This window comes from Diceros bicornis, chromosome 2 (assembly GCF_020826845.1).
Source record: "Diceros bicornis minor isolate mBicDic1 chromosome 2, mDicBic1.mat.cur, whole genome shotgun sequence".
Taxonomy (NCBI): Eukaryota; Metazoa; Chordata; class Mammalia; order Perissodactyla; family Rhinocerotidae; genus Diceros; species Diceros bicornis.
In genome coordinates, this window is record NC_080741.1 from 5,226,647 (window position 1) to 5,250,126 (window position 23,480).

The following is a 23,480-nucleotide window of genomic DNA, read 5'->3' on the forward strand; positions in this document are numbered from 1 at the left end:
AGATATACTAATTACCAAAAACAGTGAGATTCTACATAAATACACAGCATATAGATATATGAGTGCATGAGCCCTCTTGAGAGTGCACACACACTCTCAAGAGCAACAACATTTATCAGGTACTTAGCGCACACGAGATCTCATTAGATATTAAGCAATAAAAAGATGAGTAAGGTCCCCCACTTTCAAGTAACAACTATGTGTATGTGCCTGTATGTTTGTAGGTAAACACCTTATAAGATTCCATCATTTGGGACTCGTAAAGCTTTTCTTTAAGGGATGTCTTTAGACATGAATAAATTTTACTGTACTTACTGCTAAAATGTCCGCTTCTACAGGCAGTAGGTTTAAGAATGCAAAGAGCTGGACAGTCAAGATGGTATAGACTTGGGTAGCCGACAGCATGAGCATCCCTATGGAGAGCAGCATCTCGCCGTAAAATCACCTGGAAGATAAACAAGTAAGTAACAATAAGCTCTGGTGCTTTGTCCCTGAAAATAAGTCATTTCATATATTAATTCCTGATGTCCAAAAATCTCTCTTTCAATTATAAACATGTACAAACATTATATTTCAAAAGCCTAAGAATTTACACAGATTTGAACATTTAGGTAAACACCCAAGCTCCATCAATACCTATATAACTCATGGTTACTAAGTTCTGTGTTTTAACCACAAAACAACCATTCTCCCACAGTTCTCGGTTTACAGTACAGCTTGTCTACTAACTCAACTACGGGGGAAAGTAGATATCAATCAAAATAATGATTAAAAAATACACAAGCACCTTTGCTTTAAATTTTTTTACTATTTTAAAGAATTTTCATAACTCTTTAAATATAATTTATAAATTCACATGTAAATTTACTTTTTATTTATTCTTGCATATTGTACCCACATTAGAGAATGAAAAAAAAATAGCCACTATTATAAACTAATACTTTCTTCCCTGTCCCTCCTAACAATATATACTTTTTTCCCTCTCTACGTCTTAATGGCAATAATGCAGTAACCTTTCCCAACCTCAGCCAGTTCTCTACAGGAGTCCCTATTTATCTTACAACAAAAAGATACCATGAAAGGACTAAATAATAAAACAAGTAAGTATCAAAGTTGGTAAGGCTCTGCATTTGGAGACTACTATACAGACGCAAACTCTGACTCTGACACACACCGAAAGAGAAACATCTCTGAATAATTTTTGAACTGACATCTTATATAGCCATTAATATCAGAGATGAAATAAAGGTGAAAACAGGTTAAATGTATAGATTTGCTCCACAGAGACAGCAAGTAGATTAGTGGTTGCCTGGGGCTGGAGGTAGGAGTCAACGAAGGAGAGAGGGACACATAGGAATGGAGAATGACTGCCAAGGGGTATGGGGTTTCTTTCCAGAATGATCAATATGTCCTCAATTTAGATTGTAGTGATGGTTGCACAACTCTATAAATACACTAAAAATCACTGCACTGTTCACTTTAAATGGGTAAATTTATGGTATGTGAATTATATCTCAATAAAGCTGTTTTAAAAATGTATAGATTTGTTGATATTAGTTTCCTAGTTAAAAAATATTGTATAATATACTTTTGTGCAGAAAAGAGTTTTAACATAGCAAGCCTGAGACTGCTATCCTTAGAAAGGTCCTGCTTGCAGTGTTAGCCCCTCAGTGGTATCTGGGAACTTAGATTTCAGAAGGGCTCCCATCATTCCCTGATAAGAACAGCTCATCGTGCCTAAACTCTGCAAACAATGTGGTTTACGTTGAACATCTACTTTTTTTCCAGGAGTCTGAAATTTTGGTACATGCTAGGCAGAGGGTGCCTACATGAACAGCCCCAGTATAAGCCCTAGGCACTGAATCTCTACCGAGCTTCCCTGGTAGATATTTCACACGTGTTGTCATAACTCACTGCTGAGGAATTAAGCATGTCCTGTGTGACCCATTGGGAGAGGACTGGTAAAAGCTTACACCTGGGTTCCTCTGGACTTCACACCATGCGCCTTTCCCTTTGCTGATTTTGCTTTGTATCCTTTCACTGCAATCAATCACAGTCATGAACATAACCATATGCTGAGCCCTGTAAGTTCTCCTAGTGAATCACTGAATCTGGGGGTGGTCTTGGGGACCTCCAGCACAACCACATTAGACAATTTCTGGCCAGAAATCATACCATAAAAACATATAAATCCTTATAAAATAATGTATACTTGCTACTAAACTTTGCAAGGAAGAATAAACATGCAGTATGTTGACCACTGACCTGTCTAGGAAACTTAATCTGAATAAGAACTATGATTTCCCTAGTAAAGTTCTGGAATTTCCAGCCGACTTTAGGGGAGGGAGTGGGAAGAGTTTAGAGGGAAAATAACTCTAAGGACAGTAATAATAATAATAGCCACAACTATTATCGATCACTGACTAAGTGCCAGGCAATGCTCTAAGCATGTTGTTGAGTTAAACTCATCTAATCCTAACAACCTCCCACAAGATAGGTATCATTTCACAGATGGGGGAAACGTAGGCACCATTAAGTAACTTGCCCAAGGTCAAACAATGAATAATACCAGAGCCAGGATTCAAACCCAGGCAGTCTGCCTCCAAATCCACACTCTAAAGCCCAAGTGAAAATAGCATCAATATGCAACGTTGATGTTCAAAAGGTAGAGTAATGGCCCTATGCTTACACAGGTACTCAAGGGCTTCAAACCAATGCTCATGGCACAGCAGCCACGGGATTATTTCCTTTTTTTACGTGTATATGTGTATTTAAGAATATGCAGTGGGTTTGGTTATACTTTCTTTTTCCTTTCATTGCTTTTAAAATAACATATTCTGGAGTTTTTATAGTCTCTATTTACAAAACTAATTCTTGTTCACTGTAGAAAATGTGGGAAAAATTAAAATCACTCATAATCACCAAATTAAGGAATAACCAGGGTCCGTATTTTGATGTGTAACTTTCCATTCTTTTAGTTATGTGTACATTCAAATATATATATTTAACCAAATTGGGGATACACTATCCATACTGTTTTATTAACTATATTCTTTTCACTTACTATACGGTGACTATTTTCCAATTCATTAACGATACTTGAAAAAATTAAAAATTTCAAACCCTGCACGATAACACCCCTTCAAGATCCAGCACAGATAGCAATTCAAGAGACCCTTTGGGGCTTCCACCCCTTTCAAACACTATTTTTTTTTAATCTGTTGCATACATTGGATTTCCATATCTGACTCTGTTTATACAAAATGAAAACTACTGGTATATAAAACATCATGTACTATAATGACCACACGATATTCCACATAAATGTGATATAATGGATTTAATGGAATCTCTATTGTTGGAGATTTAATTTGTTCTTATTTTTTTTTACTATTATAAATTCTGCAATAAACATTCTTGTAGTTAAATCTTATAGTTACACTCAATTTTTTTAGATTAAAGTCACAGAAATGATTGGTAGTATTGTAATTGTGGTAAGAAATATGAGACCTAGGATTAGATAGACCTAGATTTATGTCTCAGCACTGCCACATACTAACAGTGTGATTTTGAGGCAAAATGATTAAGTTGTTTCATCAGTAAAAGCAGATTATTTAGGATTTAAAAGACATCTCCATGGAATAAATATAAAAATGTATACAAGGGCTTAACACAGCAGTGGAATATGAGAGCAAAGGAGTTTGGGTGGTGATGCCAATAGATGAGACGGGAAATACAGGAGAACTACAGGTAGTGGAGGTGAGTGCAATTTGGGAACTTTTTCACTGAATGTTTGTGGAACATTCTGGTGGACATGTAAACAGACAGTGATAAATATAAGTCAGGAGTTCTACCCAAGGCATAGAGAGATTTAGGAACCATCAACAAACAGGTGATAACTAAAGTGATCTTCATGTAAAAGTGAAAATTAAAAAGAGAAGAGCTAAAGAAAACTCTGAAGAATTTCTAAATTTAAGGGTAGGGAGAGAAAGCAAAGAAAGAGAGAAATAGACTAATTTCACAAAAGTCAAGAAAGAAAAGAACTTTTGACATGAATGTGAGGGAAAGGAAGGCAGTTAGTCAACAGAAGTAAATGGTGGAGAAGAGCCAAAAGGTCTAAAATTTTCACTTTTCAGCATCTGTCCAACCTCAACTTAAACTACAGAGACTACCATGTCCCTGTGTCCCTGTAGTCTACCAGGTACTGTGCTCTGATCAACTCACTATTCCCAAAAATGCCCCCTGCTGTTGCCAGCTGTATATCTTCATTCATGTGTTACCCAGAAACTAAAATACACTCTCCTGTACTTTCAAAGGAAAATTTGGGGGAAAACTATGAATCCTATGAAATTATATGCAAAAGTTTATGCATATATAAATATATGCAGTTTCTGTGAAAAAGGTCCATGGTTGTTAATACATTCTCAAAAAAGCACAAAAGGTTTTTTTTGTTGTTAAATCTTTACTTCCCCAAGAAGTCTTCTGGAGAGAAAGGTTAACAAACTTAAATCCTTTGATACTTTCTTCTAGCACTTAAACTATGGGTTGAGATAAATACAGATTGTCAACTGTACGACTAGGCAACATTATTTGTAAAATGACTTCCTAATTTTAAAAATGTAAAAATGACTTCCTAAATGATGAAAAGCATTAAAACTGGAAAGACTGCAAGTTAATTATAAAAGCTTGTTACAAAAACAAAAGAGCCTCTGATTCCCTGTGGAGTGTGTTTCTTGAAACCAAGCATGACCCTTGAGGGAACCTGGAAGCTACTCATGGACAGTTACAAGAAGTGGTTCCTTTCATACACGAGACTTCCTATGCTGATGTGATACACAACCACACACTTGATCTTGTCTGTTACCATCCAGTATACCCCTTGTTGAGTATAAAAGCTGCACATGGGTGAGTGTAAGGCTTCTTCTCAATGAAGAGATATCTTATGTTGATATTCTGGTCTGTATCTTCCTACAAAGCTGGTGCACCTGGTGTCAGGTTATGGCCGGCCCATCAGTTATTGAGAGTGTGAAGGTCGACCAGAACCCCTGACCATGGCTGGTCATGCAGACTGGTGGTGTGCCTTTCTTTGCCAGCACAATTCTTATCAGCCTCTCATCCTTGAATTTATTCAACTGTTGCAGCCTCTATAACAGAATTCAATAAAGTGTTGCGACTCTTATCATCCCCAAATAGCACACATTCATCTTGAGGACACTTCTTTAGAACCATGTTTGGAAAGAGAGAACACACAGAAAAAACTAATAAAATCTGGCTAATTACAAATATCTACCTCTTTTCCTCCCTCTCCCTCCCTTTCCCTTTCTCTTTCTCATTCTCTTTCCTTCTCTCTCTCTCTCAATAATTCCCAAAGGTAGGACATGAATCTGTATTCACTCTGAGTATGCATAATAGAAGAAGAAGATTACACTTCTACAAAGGAAGTATATAGTAGAGAATATGCAAGAAATCCTTGAGAACTACCAAGCAGGTTTCTGGATATGTACCTATCATCACCAGTACTGATCATATCTAATTTTGCCTACTATTTGACAGAATTCTACTAATTATTAACAGACATTTTATCTGAAATTAGCTTCCTGACTCTGTCCAAGGGGTTTTCCGACTGGCAAATTCTCATTCTACCTTCTTGTCAGTCTATATTGCTGAAGGTATATTCTTGCCAAAATTGTTTTAACTCGATTCTAACAAGCTTTTAGCTCTAACTTCAAGTTTGTAAGAAATACACGGAAGAGAAAAAAATAAGCTATAAAACAAGGTGGGTGTGTTACTTGAGGGTACTGCACCAATTTCTATAAAATTAAATGAAATAAACAAAACAGTGTAGGGAGATGCAATAGGAGAAGGCCATGAGACTGTTGTACATTAAAAGAGATAAAAAACATTAAATCCAAACGCAAAACACAAGATTCAAGCAAACCAACAATAAAAATACACTTTAGGAACAACATGAATATGGTCTAGACATTAGATATTTTTTTAAAATAATTGTTAATTTTCTTAGGTATGATGACAGATTATAGTCATACGAGAAAGTCATTTTTGGAGATGCTTAGTAAAGTACCAAGGATTGAAATGTCATAATATCTGTAATTTACTTTAAAATATTCTAGCCAAAAAAAATTAACCAAAAGACTAATAAATGTCAAATCTAGGTTACACTGAGGTTCATTATACTATTTCTCTACTTTTCTATATGTTTGATAATTTGTATAATAAAAAGGTTTTTTTAATGTAGCAAATAAATAATCGTTTTAACTCTTCAGTGATCTTTTTAGAAGTCCTTCGAGCTCATTTTGTTGTGGTATCATATACATAACATAAAATTTACCATTTTAAACGAAAATTTTCAAGTATAAAGTTCAGCGACATTAAGTACACTCACATTTTTGTGCAACCATCAACACCATCCATCTCCAGAACTTTTTCATCTTCCCAAAGTGAAACTCTGTTCCCATTAAACACTAATTTCTCATTCCCCTCTCCCCCTAGCCCCAGGCAACCACTATTTTACTTTCTGTCTCTATGAATTTGACTACTCTAGATATCTCAAATAAGTGGAATCACTTTTTGCCCATTTATGTCTGGCTTATTTCACTTCACATAACGTCTTCAAGATTCACGCATGTAGTAGGATATGTCAGGATTTCCTTCTTTTTTAAGGTTGAATAATATTCCATTATACGTATATACCACATTTTGTTTATCCATTCATCTGTCAATAGACGCTTCAGTTGCTTCGACCTTTTGGCTATTGTGAATAATGCTGCTATGAACGTCGCTGTACAAATATCTGTTTGAGTCTCTACTTTCCTTCTTTTGGGTATATACCCAGAAGTGGAATTGTTGGATCATATGATACTTCTATGTTTAATTTTTTGAGGAATCGCCATACCATTTTCCATAATGGCTGCATCATTTTACATACCCACCAGCAATGCACAAGGGTTCCAATTTCTTCACATCCTCACCAACATTGATTATTTTCTCTTTGTTTGATAAAAGTCATCCTAATGTGTGTAAAGCGGTATCTCACTGTGGTTTGGACTTGCATTTCCCTAATGATTAGTGATGCTGAGCATCTTTTCATATGCTTATTAGCCATTATATATCTTCATTCGAGAAATGATTATTCAAGTCCTTTGCCCATTTTTAATTGGTTTGTTGTTGCTAGTTGTAAAAGTTCTTTATATATTCTGTATATATTTCCCTTATCAGATATATGATTGAAAAATATTTTCTCCCATTCCCTGGGTTGTCTTTTCACTCTGTATAGTGCCCTTCAATGCACAAGTTTTTAATTTTAATGAAGTCCAACTCATGTATTTTTTCTTTTGTTGCCTGTACTTTTAATGTCATATCCAAGAAATCATTGCCAAATCCAATGTCATGAAGATTTTGCCTATGTTTGCATTCAAGAGTTTTATATATTAGCTCTTAGGTTTACATCTTTGATCCATTTTCAGTTAATTTTTGTATACGGTATAAGATAGGGTCCAACTTTACTCTTTTGCGTGTGTGGATATCCAGTTATCCCAATACTATTTGTTGAAAGAATTGACTTTCCCCATTAAATGGTCTTGGCACCCCTTGTCAAAAATCATTTGACCATATATGTGAAGATTTACTTCTGGGCTCTCTATTCTATCCCACTGTATACGTCTGTATATATGCCAGTACCATACTATTTTGATTACTGTAGCTTTGTAGTCGGTTTTGAAATCAGGAAGTATGAGATGTTCAACTTTGTTCTTTGTCAATATTGTTTTGGCTAGTTGAGATTCCTTGAGATTCCATATGAATTTACGGGTGGATTTTTCTATGTCAGCAAAAAATGTCACTGGAATTTTGATACGGATTGCACTGAATCTATAGATGGCTTTGGACAGTATTGACAGCTTAACAATATTAAGCCTATAAATCAATGGACATGGGATGTCTATCCATTTATTTATGTCTTCTTTAATTTCTTCTGGCAGTGTTTTATAGTTTTCAGCATAAAAGTCTTTTACCACCTTGGTAAGTTTATTCCTAAGTATTTTATTCTTGTTGATGCTATTGTAATGGAATTGTTTCATTAATTTCCTTTGGGGATTGTTCACTGTTAGTCTACAGAAATGCAACTGATTGTTGCATGCTGATTATATAGCCTACAACTTTGCTGAATTCATTTATTAGTTCTAATAGGTTTTGTGGAATCTCTGTGGTTTTATATATGTAAGATCATGTTGTCTGCTGAGGCATTTTAAATAATTTTACTTCTTCCTTTCCAGTTTGGATGCCTTTTATTTCTTTTTCTTGCTCAACTGCTCTAGCTAGAACTTCCAGCACTATGATGAATAGAAGCGATTAAAGTGGGCATCCTTGTCTTGTACCTGATCTTAAAAGAAAAGCTTTCAGTCTCACCACTGAGTATGATGTTAAGTGTCAGTTTTTCATATACGGTAATTTCCTTCTGTTTTTAGTTTGCTGGGTGTTTTTTTATCATGAAAGAATATTGAATTTTGTCAAATGTTTTTTCTGCATTAATTGAGATGGTCATGTGTTTTCCCCCCTTGATGCTGTTAATGTGGTGTATTACAGTGATTACTTTTCACACATTGAACCACCCTTGCATTCTAGGACTTAGTTCCACTTGGTCATGGTGCTGTTGAATTTGGTTTGCTAGTACTTTGTTGAATATTTTTGCATCAATATTCTTAAGAAATATTGGCCTGTAGTTTTCTTTTCTCATAGTGTCTTTGTCTGGCTTTGATATCAGGGTAATGTTGGCCATATACAATAAGCTAGGAAGTGTTTCCTCCTCTTCAACTTTTTGGAAGAGTTTAAGAAAGACTGGTATTAACTCTTCTTTAAATGTATGGTAGACTTCATCAGCAAAGCCATCTGGTCTTGGGCTTTTCTTTTTTGGGAGGTTTTTGATTCCTGATTCAATCTCCTTACTACCAGTCTCAGGTCTATTCAGATTTTCTGTCTCTTCATGATTCAAACTTGGTAGGTTGTGTGGTTCCTCGGAATGTGCCCACTTCATCTAGGTTATCCCATTTTTTGCCTTAAAATTGTTTATAGTATTCTTTCATAATTCTTTTTATTTCTGTAAAATCTATCGCAATGTTCCCTCTGTCATGTCTGATTTTAGTCGAGTCTTCTCCCTTTTTTCTTAGTCATTTTAGCTAAAGGTTTATTAGTTTTGTTGATCTTTTCAAAGAACCAACTCTTGATTTTGTTGATTTTCTCTTGGCCTTGTTTTTGAGAACACTGGCGCACGTGATTATTTGTATGGCTTAAGAGCACAGATGCCAGTTACTCATCTAACCCTAGTCTGGTAATCGCAAAATTTAAAAACTTCCTCAAACATTACAGTGAATCCTAACCTCATAGTTAAATCTGTTACAATTCTATACAACTCATTTACACAAACTTATATTTAAAAACTTCATTTTATGACTGGGGATGCATTTAGTAAGTGTTTAAGACCAACATTACTTTCAGGAAATTCCTTTCCAAATAACTTTTAATTCTGAAGATGACTCACATTCTGACATCAACTAGTTCAGTGCCAAATAAGAGTCATGAAGCAGCTAACCACCTCCATAAGAAAGCCTCTGAATAAGCTCACTTTCCATTGGTTCTCAAGCTACATTCCTGAGCATCACTGACATTTCAAAAACTGGACCAAAACACTCCAATGCTAAAATAATGGTAATCTTTTCCTAATTTGCAAAAAGAATTAATGGATAGTAATTTCAATTTGTTTTTCTCCATAAATGTATCTTATACTACAATATACATCAAAAGAATACATACTGTAGCAAGCACTAACAGAAAAAATAAGTGAAAAGCTAGTTAACTATTTTAATGTAAAATTTATAATAGCCAAATCACATTAATAGGTTGTTTTTCTTACAAATGTGCTCATGGTCATGTATGTATCTTACACATACAGGGTACAATAACATTTCCTCTAAAACAGTATTCTCAATTCATACAACTGAATATATCAATAACTTCATAGTGTTCCTTAAAAAGCATCATGACTTCCAAAAGTTCTAACAACTGGGAATGACTAACATACACTATAGTTAAATTCCCATAAAGCACAGTTTCTTTAAAGAGGTTGAGAGTTTGTCATGAGCAGAAGTGTTACATCAGAAAAAAACAACAAGGCTTAACTTTTTAAGCAAAAATAAGATACTTAACAGTTCTTTGCAAGGAAACAGAAGGTTGCCCACCTAATTTCTCTAACATGAAGCCTTCCAAACTAAAAGTGAGCCTCAGCTAAGATTTTTACCTATTATTGTCAACCAAAGCAAAATTTTTTCAAATGCCATGACAATTGCTTTATAATTGATTTTTCCAACAAATGAAACAAAATGAACAAATTTTTAATTTTAGAAGCTCAGCAAACAGCTTTCTCCAAAATATCAATTCTTTTCAACCTCAGGGCCTCATATAAACTGTTCCCAAGATTAGTGTGTACTCAAATCAACTTTCTCCCCCACAGAAACAATACTTGACTATTTGCCTCAAAACAGCAACTGTAATAGAATCAAGGATATTTCTACTGTTAAGCGCCAGAACTTATGTCTTGTTCTGCCCCAAAATATACCCTACCTTGTCCTTTTGCAGACATAGGCAATGAGCTGCTCTTTTTGAAATTAAACATTACGTATTGAGCCTTATTCACAAAAGTAGAATTAATAAATTGTGGTACGTGCATATACAGTAATGTAATCCTCTACAACAATGAAAACCAACGACAGCTACATGACCAACATAGATGAATTCCACAAGAATAAAAGAAGTCACAAAGAATGCAAACACTATGATCCTACTCATAAGAAGTTCTTTAAAAGGCAAAACAGATGATACTATGCAAGAATTCCCATTTAACAGGTAAAAACATAAAGAAAAATGAAGAAATTATCATCATAAAAATCAAGATAGTGGTTACCACCAGGGTAAGAAAGAGGAGTGTGATCAGGGAAAGGGCACTCCTGGGATCCCAGCAATATTCTACACCTTGACCTAGGCTGTGGTGAGATGGGAGTCGGCATTATAATTATTCTTTCAATCATACACCGATGTTTTACGTACTCTCTTCTATCTATGATATCTAACCATTTCTTAAAAGAAAAAAATAAAAATAAAGCAGTCTACCATTCAAAACAAGGCTTTTAGTTTTGCTTTTCTGACTACATGGAAATATTATAAAAGCTAGCGAGCAGGAGCATACCAGGATCTCACACACACACACACACACACACACACACACACACACACACACTAAGCGAGTGCACAAATAAGCAACTATTAAAAACTAGACTCATATTCAACCCCAGAGTTAGAGCTTCTCATTCAGTGGACATGAGGTGGGATCTGGTAATCTCTATTGCTCTTATCATTAGCATCACTCCAGGTGGTTCTTATCACCAGAGAAGTTTCCAAACTGTGCTTTAGTCCAGTATAGCACATATCACCTGGGGGCCTGTGATAAAAAATAAATGTTCCCAGGCCCCTCCCCTGGAGATCAGACAAAAAGCCCATAATTTTACTTTCAAAAAACACCCTCTGTGAATCCTTATGATCAAGCCAAATTTGGAAAACACCATTCTTGACCATAGAATGGCAAGTGGCATACCAAGTTATTATTCATAAATTTCTCAACAAGTCAAAGAGGAATGGGATAGAGGGTGAAATTAGAGAAAGAAAAAAAAGAGAAATAGAAATGCTAACAAAAATACACTCCACAATTCTTTCAAATACCACTACTGTCACTAGTGGCATGTGTTGCCAACCCCAGCAATAAGCCACACAGAAAACAAGAAAAGGACAATGAAATTGCTTTCGTGGATATCAGAATCTTAAGCACAATTCAGGGAAAAATGGCAGAAAATTCTGGTTTTCTAGGTCATCAAAAATATCATGCTCAGTGTACTTCAAAATATCAATCTCCTGAACCAGAATTTTTTTTTATGGTGCTTCACATAAGTGTCACCACCATCACTACAGACAAATCAGTCTCTAAGTCTGAGAACTTAACTTTGTGCCGGGCACTCTGATAAGCATCTGACATAAATGTTTTTTCATCTAACCCTCAGGACAACCTTGTCAAGTAAAACAAAAACAATCACGGAAAAAGTAACTTGCACTATCATTCAGTTTCCCTATGTTAGCAGACTCAATTTCTATGTAAGTACTAAGACTGACTGAATAAATGAACCAATTCTGTTACCCATTATCCCACCCCCACTCCTCCTCCTTCAATTTATGCATAATTTCTGAACAAAAAGCTGAGCATGCCCCATGACCCATACACAGTTTGGTTGTTAAGCACGAAATCTGGCCTACTATGTAATGGTGGACAAGTATGGGGCACCAGATCAATGTCATAAAAACACAGAAAGGTAGCATAAATCTCACTGGTAATGATAAACATATAGTCACAGTTAGATTCTGCAATATGGTAATCGTGATGCATAACTCACAACTCTAGTTTAAAAGGCAAAACAAAAAGAATGCAATAAAAATAACCATAAATACAATAATCTTTTATTAGTTACACAATATAAAAAACATAAACTGTGACAGCAATAACCTAAAAGGTGAGGGAAAGAAGTAACAGTGTAAAGTATACGAATTCTATTAAAGTTATCAGTTTAAAATAGGGTCTAAGATATTTTATGTAAACCTCATGGTAACCACAAGGGAAAATCTTGTAGTAATTACACACACAAAAAAACAATAAAGAAGTCAAAGCATACTGATATGAAAAGACATCAAACACAAAAAAGACAGGATAAGAAACAATGGATCTACAAACAACCAGAAAATAGTTAACAAAATGGTAACAGTAAGTCCTTACCTATCAACAATTACTTTAAATGTAAATGGATTAAATTCTCCAATCAAAAGACACAGAATGGCTGAATGGATAATAAAAACAAGATCCAACAATATGCTGCTTACAAGAGACTCACTTTAGCCTTAAAGACACACATAGACTGAGAGTAAAAGGATGGAAAAAGACATTTCAAGCAAATGGTAACCAAAAAAAAAAGCAAAGGTAGTTATGCCAGACAAAGTAGACTTTAAACTACAAATGGTAAAGACAGAGAAAGAGGTCATTATACAATGATAACTGGATCAATACATCAAGATGATACAACTATCGTAAATATTTGCGTGCCCAACACTGAAGCACCTAAATATATAAATCAAAAACTAACAGACCTAAAAGGAGAAATAAACAGTAATACAATAATAGTTGGGGACTTTAATACCCCACTCTCAACAATGGATAGATCATCCAGACAGAGAATCAATAAGGAAACAGTGGATTTGAACAACACTATATACCACATAAATCTAACAGACAGATACAAAACATTCTATCCAACAGCAGCAGAATACACTCTTCTCAAGTGTACATGGAACATTTTCTAGGATAGACCATATGTTAGGCCACAAAACAAGTCTTAGCAAATTCAAGAAGACTGAAATCATACCAAGTATCTTCTCTGACCACAGTGGCATGAAGCTAGAAATCAATAACAAGAGGAAAACTGCAAAATTCATGAATACATGGAAATTAAACTACAGGTTCATTGAAGATTAAAGGGGAAATAAAAAAGTTTCTTCAGACAAACAAAAATAGAAACACAACATATCAGAACATATGGGATGCAGCAAAAGCAGTTCTAAGAGGGAAGTTCATAGCAATAAACACCTACATAAAGAAGAAAGATCCCAAATAAACAACTTAACTCTACACTTTAAGGAACTAGAAAAAAAACAAACTGAGCCCAAAGTGAGCAGAAGAAAGGAAATAATAAAGATTACAGCATAAATAAATGAAATACAGAATAGAAAAACAATAGAAAAGATTAACCAAACTAAGAGTTGCTTCTTTGAAAATATAAACAAAATTAACAAACCCTTAGCTACACTAATGAAGCAAACAAAAGCAAGGACTCAAATCAACAAAATTATAAATGAAAAAGGAGACATTACAACTGATACCACAGATATTCAAAGGATCTTAAGAGGCTACTACAAACAACTATATGCCAACAAACCAGACAATTTAGAAGAAATGGAAAAATTCTTAGAAGCATACAACTTACCAAGACTGAATCAGGAAGAAATAAAAAATCCGAATAAACCAATTACTAGTAAGAAGATTAAATTAGCAATCAAAAATCTTCCAACAAAGAAACATCCAGGACCAGATGGCTTCACAGGTGAATTTTACCAAACATTTAAAGAAGAATTAACACCAGTCTTTCTCAAACTCTTCCAAAAAAATCACAGAAGAGGAAACACTCCCAAACTCATTTTACAAGGCCAGCATTATCCTGATACCAAAACCAGAAAAGGGCACTACTGGAAAAGAAAACTACAGGCTAATATCCCTGATGAATATAGATGCAAAAAGTCTTCATAAAATACTAGGAAAATGAATTCAGCAGCATATTAAAAGGATCATTCACCATGATCAAGTGAGACTTATCCCTGGGATGCAGGGATGGTTCAACCTACACAAATCAATCAATGTGCTACATCACATTAACAGAATGAAAGAAAAGAATCATATGATTATCTCAATAGACACAGAAAAAGCATTTGATAAAATTCAACATCCATTCGTCATAAAAAGACTCTTCATAAATTAGGTATAGACAGAGCATATAATAAAGGCCATATAAGACAAGCCCACAGCTAACATCATACTCAGTGGTGAAAGGCTGCAAGCTTTTCCTCTAACATCAGGAAGACAACGATGCCCACTCTCACCACTCCTATTCAACTTAGTACTGAAGTCCCAGCTAAAGTAATCAGGCAAAAAAAGAAATAAAAAGTAGCAGAATTGGAAAAGAAACAGTAAAATTGTTTCTATTTGTAGATGACATGATTTTATATACAGAAAATCCTAAAGACACAACCAAAAAACTATTCAATCTAATCAATAAATTCAGTAAAGTTGCAGGATACAAAATTAACATACAAAAATCAGTAGCATTTCTATATACTAAGAATAAAATTCCTGAAAAAGAAATAAAGAAATCAATCCCATTTACAATAGCATCAAAAACAATAAAATTCTTAGCAATAAATTTAATTAAGAAGTTGAAAGATCTCTACACTGAAAACTACAAGACACTGATGAAAGAAATCGAAGAACACACAAATAAATCGAAAGGTATCACATGTTTCTGGATTGGAAGAAGTAACATTGTTAAAATGTTAATACCACCAAAAGCCATCTATATAGTCAAGGCAATTCCTATGAAGACTACAATGGCATTTTTTACAGAAGTAGAAAAAAGACTCCTAAAATTTATATGGAACCACAAAAGACCCCAATAGCCAAAGAAATCCTGAGAAAGATGAACAAAGCAGGAGGCATCACACTCCCCGACTTCAAGCTATACTATAAAGCTATAGCAATGAAAACAGTATGGTACTGGCATAAAAAAAGACAAATAGACCAGTGGAACAGAATCGAGAGCTCAGAAATAAACCCAAGCATATATGGTCAACTAATATTCAACAAGGGAGCCAAAAATAACCAATGGAGAAGAGACAGTCTCTTCAACAAACGATGATGAGATAACTGGATATTCATATGCAAAAGAACGAAACTGGACCCATATTTTACACTCACAAAAATTAACTCAAAATGGATTAAAGACTTAAGTGTAAGACCTGAAATCATGAAATTCCTAGAACAAAACAAAGGAACAAAGCTGCCTGATGTGGCTCTTGGCAATGATTTTTTGGATATGACACCTAAAGCACAAGCAACAAAATCAAAAATAAACAAGTGGGACCACATCAAACTAAAAAGCTTCTGCACAGCAAAAGTGAAAAGACAACCTACAGAATGGGAAAAAATATTGGCAAACCATCTATCTGATAAGGGTTAATATCCAAAACATATAAAGAACTCATACAACTCAACAGCAAAGAAAACAAATAATCCAATTAAAAAATGGGCAAAGGACCTGAACAGACCTTTCTCCAAAAATGATATATGAAAGGCCAACAGGTACATGAAAAAATGCTCAACATCACTAGTCATCAGAGAAATGCAAATTAAAACCATAATGAGATATCACCTCACACCTGTTGGAATGGCTATCGCCAAAAGACAAGAGATAACAAATGCTGGCATGGATGTGGAGAAAAGGGAACCCTTGTGCACTGTTGGTGGGACTGTAAATTGGTACAGCTACTATGGAAAACAGTCTGGAGGATCCTCAAAAAATTAAAAATAGATCTACCATACGATCTAGCAATTCCACTTTTGGGAATACATACAAAGATAATGAAAACAATAACTCAAAAAGATATGCGTTATTTGAGCATATGAGCACCTCCATGTTCACAGCAGCATTATTTACAATAGCCAAGACATGGAAACAACCTAAACATCCATCAATGGATGAATGGATGAAGAAGTTGTGGTATAAATATACACAAGGAAATATTATTCAGCCATAAAAAATAAGAAAAACCTACCATTTGTGACAACATGGATGGACCTTCAAGGCATTATGCTAAATGAAATAAACCAGACAGAGAAAGACAAGTACCATATGATCTCACCCATATGTAGATTCTAAAAAAAAAAAACCAAAATCACAGAAAAAGAGATCAGACTCTTGTAGGTTACCAGAGGCGGGGGGTGGGGGAAGGGGGAATTGGAAGAAGATGGTCAAAAGGTACAAACTTCCACTTATAAAATAAATAAGTACTAGGGATGTAATGTGCAACACGGTGACTATAGCTAACAGCACTGTAAGATAATACAGGAAAGATGTTAAGAGTGTAAATACTAAGAGTTCTCATCACAAGGAGAAAATTTTCTTTTCTTCTACTTTTTCTTTTTATTGTTTCTATATGAGAAGATGGATGTTAGCTGAACCTATTGCGGTAATCATTTCACAACACGTGTAAACCAAACCGTCATGCTGTACACCTTACACTTATACAGTGATGTATGTCAACTATTTCTCAATAAAATAGCAATAAAATAAAATAAAATAAAAAGCTTAACATCACGCTCTTTGTAAAGGAGAAATGCTTCGAGTCCAGTCCATTATTGGAGAGCAGGTACTGAAGGGAGAGTGTGGAGCAGAAAGAAAATAAATTGATAATTGACACAGTTATCTTTCTGTTCTTAACAGTATTTAAATAAGGCAGTGTTTCTCTCACTTAACAGGGGAAAGAGAAAAGTGAATATATGGCCATTAGTGTGTTATCAAGGTGCAGAATCTGAAAGAGCACCCACAATCTCTTTGAAGTACCATTTATTTTGTTGTTGTTTTTGTTTTTGGTGAGGAAGACTGGCACTGAGCTAACAACTGTGCCAATCTTCCTCTATTTTGTATACGGGACACCGCCACAGCATGGCCTGATGAGCAATGTGTAGATCCAGGCCCAGGATCCAAACCCGAGAACCAGGCCACCGAAGCAGAATGTGCAAACTTAACCACTACACCACTGGGCCAGCCTCTGAAGTATCGTTTATTTTTAAAAGTCACACAAATTTCTTATTCTAGTCTAGGCTCTTATCCACGTATGTTTTAAAATAAAGATGTTTTAAGTTGCGCAATAATTGACTGTTATGCTTATCAGTTTCCAGAGGCTGCCCACATTCTTTGGCTTGTGGTCCCTTTTTCCATCTTCAAAGACAGCAATGCAGATTGATTTCTTCTCACATCACATTATTCCAAACCCCTCTTCTGCCTCCTTCTTCTACTTTTAAGGACCCTTGTAATTACACTGGGCCTATCTAGATAATCCAAGATAATCTTCCCACCTCAAAGTCCTTAACTTAACCACATCTGCAAAGTTCCTTTTGCCATGTAAGGTAACACAGTCACAGGTTCCAGATGTTAGGATGTGGACATCTTCGGGGCTCCTTATTCTGTCTACCACAGTCACTAGCCGACTTCTCTTCAAATTTTCAATTTATTCATTTATATCAGTAGGAATCATGGATTACTGTTTTATTCAATGGGTTACAATCTGTTACAGTAATTATTATTTTGATGCCCAACAGTCCCCAACTTGGCCAGTAGAGGCTCATTCAAACTGGCTTCTGTGTACTCTTGACTCATCATTCTTAAGCACTTCTTTGTTTTCTGGAACAGAAAACAGTCTTTTCTCCATGCATATTTTACATCATTTGTATCATACTGTATTATAATTTGTATGCTTTTTTACTTTAGGTTGTAAACATTTTCCCTTGTTATTAAAACCCTTCATAAACATGATGTTAATAGCTACTGAATGTTACATTATATGGCTAAATCATGACTTTAACTATTCCCCTGCAGTTCAATATTAAGTTGAATCCAACTATTGCAATTACAAATAATTTTATGATAAATGTAAATCTCTTTCCACATTTCTGATTATTTTCTTAGGACAGATTCCTAGATGTGGGATCACTACGCCAAAGAAACATTTTAAGACTTTATACATATTGCCAAACTGCTTTCCAGAAAAAATGTTCCTATTAATATTTCCAAATAAATGTGCATTTCACTGCACTGATTATCCTTATCTTTGTTGACATCAGGTGAAGTTATAAATGATAAAAATAGGTAATGTTTATTGAATGCTTACTACATTTTTGGCTAAGCACTTAATATGCATTATTTCTTTTAATCCTCACAACACTACCAACAGATAGAGGTAGGTTCCACTGTCTTTCCACAAAGATAGGAAACTGAGACAGATCGACAACATAAAGTGCCTATAAAAGCATCCAGCGTATATAGCAAGCACTTTAAAAGTATGCTCTTGGGCTGGCCCCGTGGCTTAGCGGTAAGCTCCGCTGCTGGCGGCTCGGGTTCGGATCCCGGGCGCGCACTGACGCACAGCTTCTCCAGCCATGCTGAGGCCGTGTCCCACATACAGCAACTAGAAGGATGTGAAACTATGACATACAACTATCTACTGGGGCTTTGGGGAAAAACAAATAAATAAATTACTATCGCTTTGTAGTATGTTTAAAAAAATAAAAAAATAAAATAAAAGTATGCTCTTATTTTTAAGTAACTAACTTGCCCAATGACACTTACCTCTTAAATAGTGGAGCTAGGATTCAAATACAGATCTGTGTCATGAAATCCCAGCCTTTTTAGACCATCCAATTACAGTTGCCCCTCAGTATCCACAGGGGATTGGTTCCAGGATCCCCCCACCTCCATCCACAGATACCAAAATCTGCAGATGCTCAAGTCTCTTATATAAAATGGCATAGTATTTGCATATAACATACACACATACTCTCATATTCTTTAAATCATCTCTAGATTACTTATAATACCTAATACAATGTAAACGTTATGTAAACAGTTGTTACACTGTATTATTTAGGGAATAATGACAAGAAAAAAAAGTCTGTACATGTTCAGTAAAAACACAATGATCATAGGCTTTTTGATCCGTAGTTGCTTGAGCTCAAGGATGCTGAACCCATGGATATAGAGGGCCTACTGTATTGTATAAATTCGCATTTCTTTAGTTACCTGTGAGGTTGAAATTGTTCCTATATCTATTCATAATGAAATTTTAAGGCTAAATATTTGAAAACTTATTTCAAAGTAAAAAAGGTAAACTAATATATAGTAATAATATTTTACATATTCAAACTAGCTTCTGTTCCCATCTTTTTATTATTCATGGATCTCAAACTGGATTCCATGATATATCTAGTTTATCCCTAAGGCTTTCTCTGTTACATTACAATTAAATTGCAAAAAAAAAATTAACTGTTAAGAGGAATTATAAATTTACACCTTTCTTCAAGCTTAAACGAAACGTTCTATCTTCTATCATAATGGCCAAGTATATGTAACATGATACCAGGAATGCAACAGTATAAGTATAATTAAATAATCATTCAATACTATGCTAGGACACCCTATATTATTCATATTCAGGATAATCATACATCATAGAGATCAAAATTCTTTAGTGTTCCACTTTCTACTTTCTTATTTACCTATATGATCCAGCTTATATAGGTAAAAAAGAAAATAAATGACTGTTAAAAGCACTTAACGTTACACACAAAAATCAGTTGTGTTTCTACACACCAGCAATGAACAATCCAAAAATGAAATTAAGAAAACAATTCCATTTATAAATGTATCCAAAAGAATAAAATATCTAGGAATAAATTTAATTAAGGAGGTGAAAGACTTGTACACTGAAAACTATAAAACACTGCTGAGCAAAATCAAAGACTAAGTAAATGCAAAGATATCCCATGTATTGGAAGACAATATTGTTAAGATGACAATACTACTCAAAGCAATCTACAAGGTCAAAACACTCCGTATCAAAATTCCAATAGCTTTTTATGAACAAATGGAAAAGCTAATCCTTGAATTCATATGGGGCCAGCCCTAGTAGTCTATGGTTAAGATTCGGCGCTCTCACCACCACAGCCCGGGTTCACTTATCAGTCAGGGCACCACACCATTCATTTGTCGGTTGTCATATTGTGGCAGCTGCGTATTGCTATGATGCTGAAAGCCACGCCACTGGGATTTCAAATAATAGCAGGATCATCCATAGCAGACAGATTTTAGTGGAGCTTCCAAACTAAGGTAGACTAGGAAGAAGGACTTGGCCACCCACTTCTGAAAAAATTGGCCATCAAAACCCTATGAATAGCAGCCAAGCATTGGCTGATACAGCACCAGAAGGTGAGAGGATAGTGCAAAAACACCAGGCAGGGTTCCGCTCTGCTGTACAGAGGGTTGCTAGGAGTCAGAATTGACACTACGGCACTAACGACAAACAAATTCATATGGAATTGCAAGTGGCCCCAAATAGTCAAAACAATTTTGAAAAAGAACAAAGCTGGAGGACTCACACTTTCCAATTTCAAAATCTTACTGTAAAGCTACAGTAATCAAAACAGTGTGGTACAGGCATATAGACAGACATACAGACCAAAGGAATAGAATTGAGAGTCCAAAAATAAACCCATAATCTATGGTCAACTGATTTTTGACAAAGGTGCCAAGGACATTTAATGGGGAAATAATTTCTTCAACAAGTGGTACTGCAACAACTGGCTTCACATGCAAAACAATAAAGTTGTACCCCTAACTCATACCATATGTAAAAATTAACTCAAAATGGTTCAATGACCTAAATGGAAGAACTAAAATGATAAAATTCTTACAGAAAAATGATAAAATTCTTAGAAGAAAACATAGGGATAAATCTTCATAACCTTGGATTCAGCAATGGATTCTTAGATATGACACCAAAAGCATAAGCAACAAAAACAAATAAATAAATAAATATATTGGGCTTCATCAAAATTAAAAACTTTTCGCATCAAAGGACATTATCAAGAAAGTAAAAAGACAACTCACAGAATGGGAGAAAATATTTGCAAATCTGATAAGGGTCTAATATCCAGAATATATAAAAACGCTTACAACTCAATAATAAAAAGACAAACAACCACATTAAAAAATGGGCAAAGAACTTAAATAGACATTTCCCCAAAGAAGATGTACAAATGGCCAACAAGCAAGCACATGAAAAGATGCTCAACGTTATTAGTCATTAGGGAAATGCAAATGAAAAGCAGTGAGATACTACTTTGTACCCACAAGGATGGCAATAATATTATTTTTTTTAATGGAAAAGAACATGTGCCAGTAACAATGTAGAGAAATTGGAACCCTCATACATCGCCAGCAGGAAAGCAAAATGGTTCAGCCACTGTGGAAAACAGTTTGGCAAGTCCTCAAAAAGCTAACCACAGGATTACCAGATGATCTAGCAATTCCACTCCCATTATATACTCAAAACAAATGAAAACAGGTACTCAAAAAATCCTTGTACACGAATGTTCACAGCAACAATATTCACAATAGCTGAAGGGTGGAAAGAACTGAAATGTCCATCAATGGATGAGTGGATAAAGTGTGGTGCATATATACAACAAAAATTACTTAACTGTATAAAGGAAAGAAGTACTGATAGATACAACAATGTGACTTACAACAACTCGGCAGAACCTTGCAAACAGCATGCCAAGTGAAAGAAGCCAGACACACAAGGTCACATATTGTATGATTCCATCTATACGAGATTTCCAGAATAAATAAGAGAGAGCCAGTAAATCCACAGAAACAGAAAGCAGACTGATAGTTGTCAGGGGCTGGGGGCAGCAGGGAATGGGTAGCAACTGCTTAATGGGTGTGGGGTTTTATTTTGGAGTGATAAAAATGTCCTGGAACTAGATAGAAGTCATGATTGCACAACACTGTGAATGTTCCAAATGTCACTCAATTGTTCACTTTAAAATGGTTAATTTTATGTTATACAAATTTCACCTCAAAAATAATTTTTTCAGCAATTAATGTTTATAATACATGTTGGACAAATGTGTAAATTACAAGCACAGTTCTTCCTTTTTGAAGGTAAAACATGTAAATTACAAGCACAGTAATTAGGCAAATAAAGTACTCTTCAACATTTAATGAGGTGTTTTATAGCTAAGGAAAGAAGTTCAACTCCTACTCTCTCTCATGACTTGATTTAGAAATATTCACCTATCACCAGGTGAGATTATTTCCCCCCGCAAATTCATTCCCTCTATACAGTTTAACTAGATATCTTGATCATTAGAAACTGAGCCCGAACTAGGGTCACATTCAATCAATTAAACTTCAAATTTCTAGCCCCTTAGAAATGATTTTAAATCAAATTCTTGTGCTGATCAGAAGCTCTCTTATTTCTATGAGCAAAATATCCAAAAATTTTAGGTGTCTTTCCAATTTACATTAATGTGGCTATGAACATTTCAATTGTTTAACGTCCAAATATTTCATGGTTACTGATACTCTAAAAACACCAAATTAACACTGTTCCTCAGGATTTATTTCAGAGTTAAAAAACTGATTTCCTCAAGTAGGACTACACCATTGAAATAACTAGAAATAACATAAATATCTTCCTCTTGGATCGTTCTCTTAGGAGGAATGTAAAGGTAGATATAAAAATGCCTGACCAGGGGCTGGCTCAGTGGCATAATGGTTAAGTTCACATGTTCCGCTTCGGCAGCCCAGGGTTCGCGGGTTTGGATCCCGGGCACAGACCTACACACTGCTCATCAAGCCATGCTGTGGCAGCATCCCACATACTGGGATGATTGGCACAGATGTAAGCTCAGCGACAATCTTCCTCAAGCAAAAAGAGGAAGATTGGCAATAGATGTTAGCTCAGGGTCAGTCTTCCTCATCAAAAAAAAATGCCTGACCATGTTACACCCTCCATAAAATCCTTCACAGATTAAACAATTTTCAGAACAAAGTTCACAACTAAATCGTGACTCACCACAGAAAATTCCTCATCCACTGGCTCTGCCTATGTCTTCCCGCTTTGCCCCTTGCCATTCCTCCTCAGTCTTT

At 35.2% G+C, this 23,480-nt stretch overlaps 1 protein-coding gene across 2 annotated transcripts in view; it reads right to left on the minus strand.

Annotated features, from left to right (window-relative positions):
* Positions 1–23,480, minus strand: part of RNF13 (ring finger protein 13) — a 147,163-nt gene that overhangs the window by 118,011 nt on the left and 5,672 nt on the right. For both annotated transcript variants that reach the window (XM_058551073.1, XM_058551079.1), the window contains exon 2: positions 316–445. In XM_058551073.1, the coding sequence (XP_058407056.1) occupies positions 316–429 (114 nt within the window). In that variant the 5' untranslated portion in view covers positions 430–445. The remainder of the gene's footprint in view (positions 1–315; positions 446–23,480) is intronic.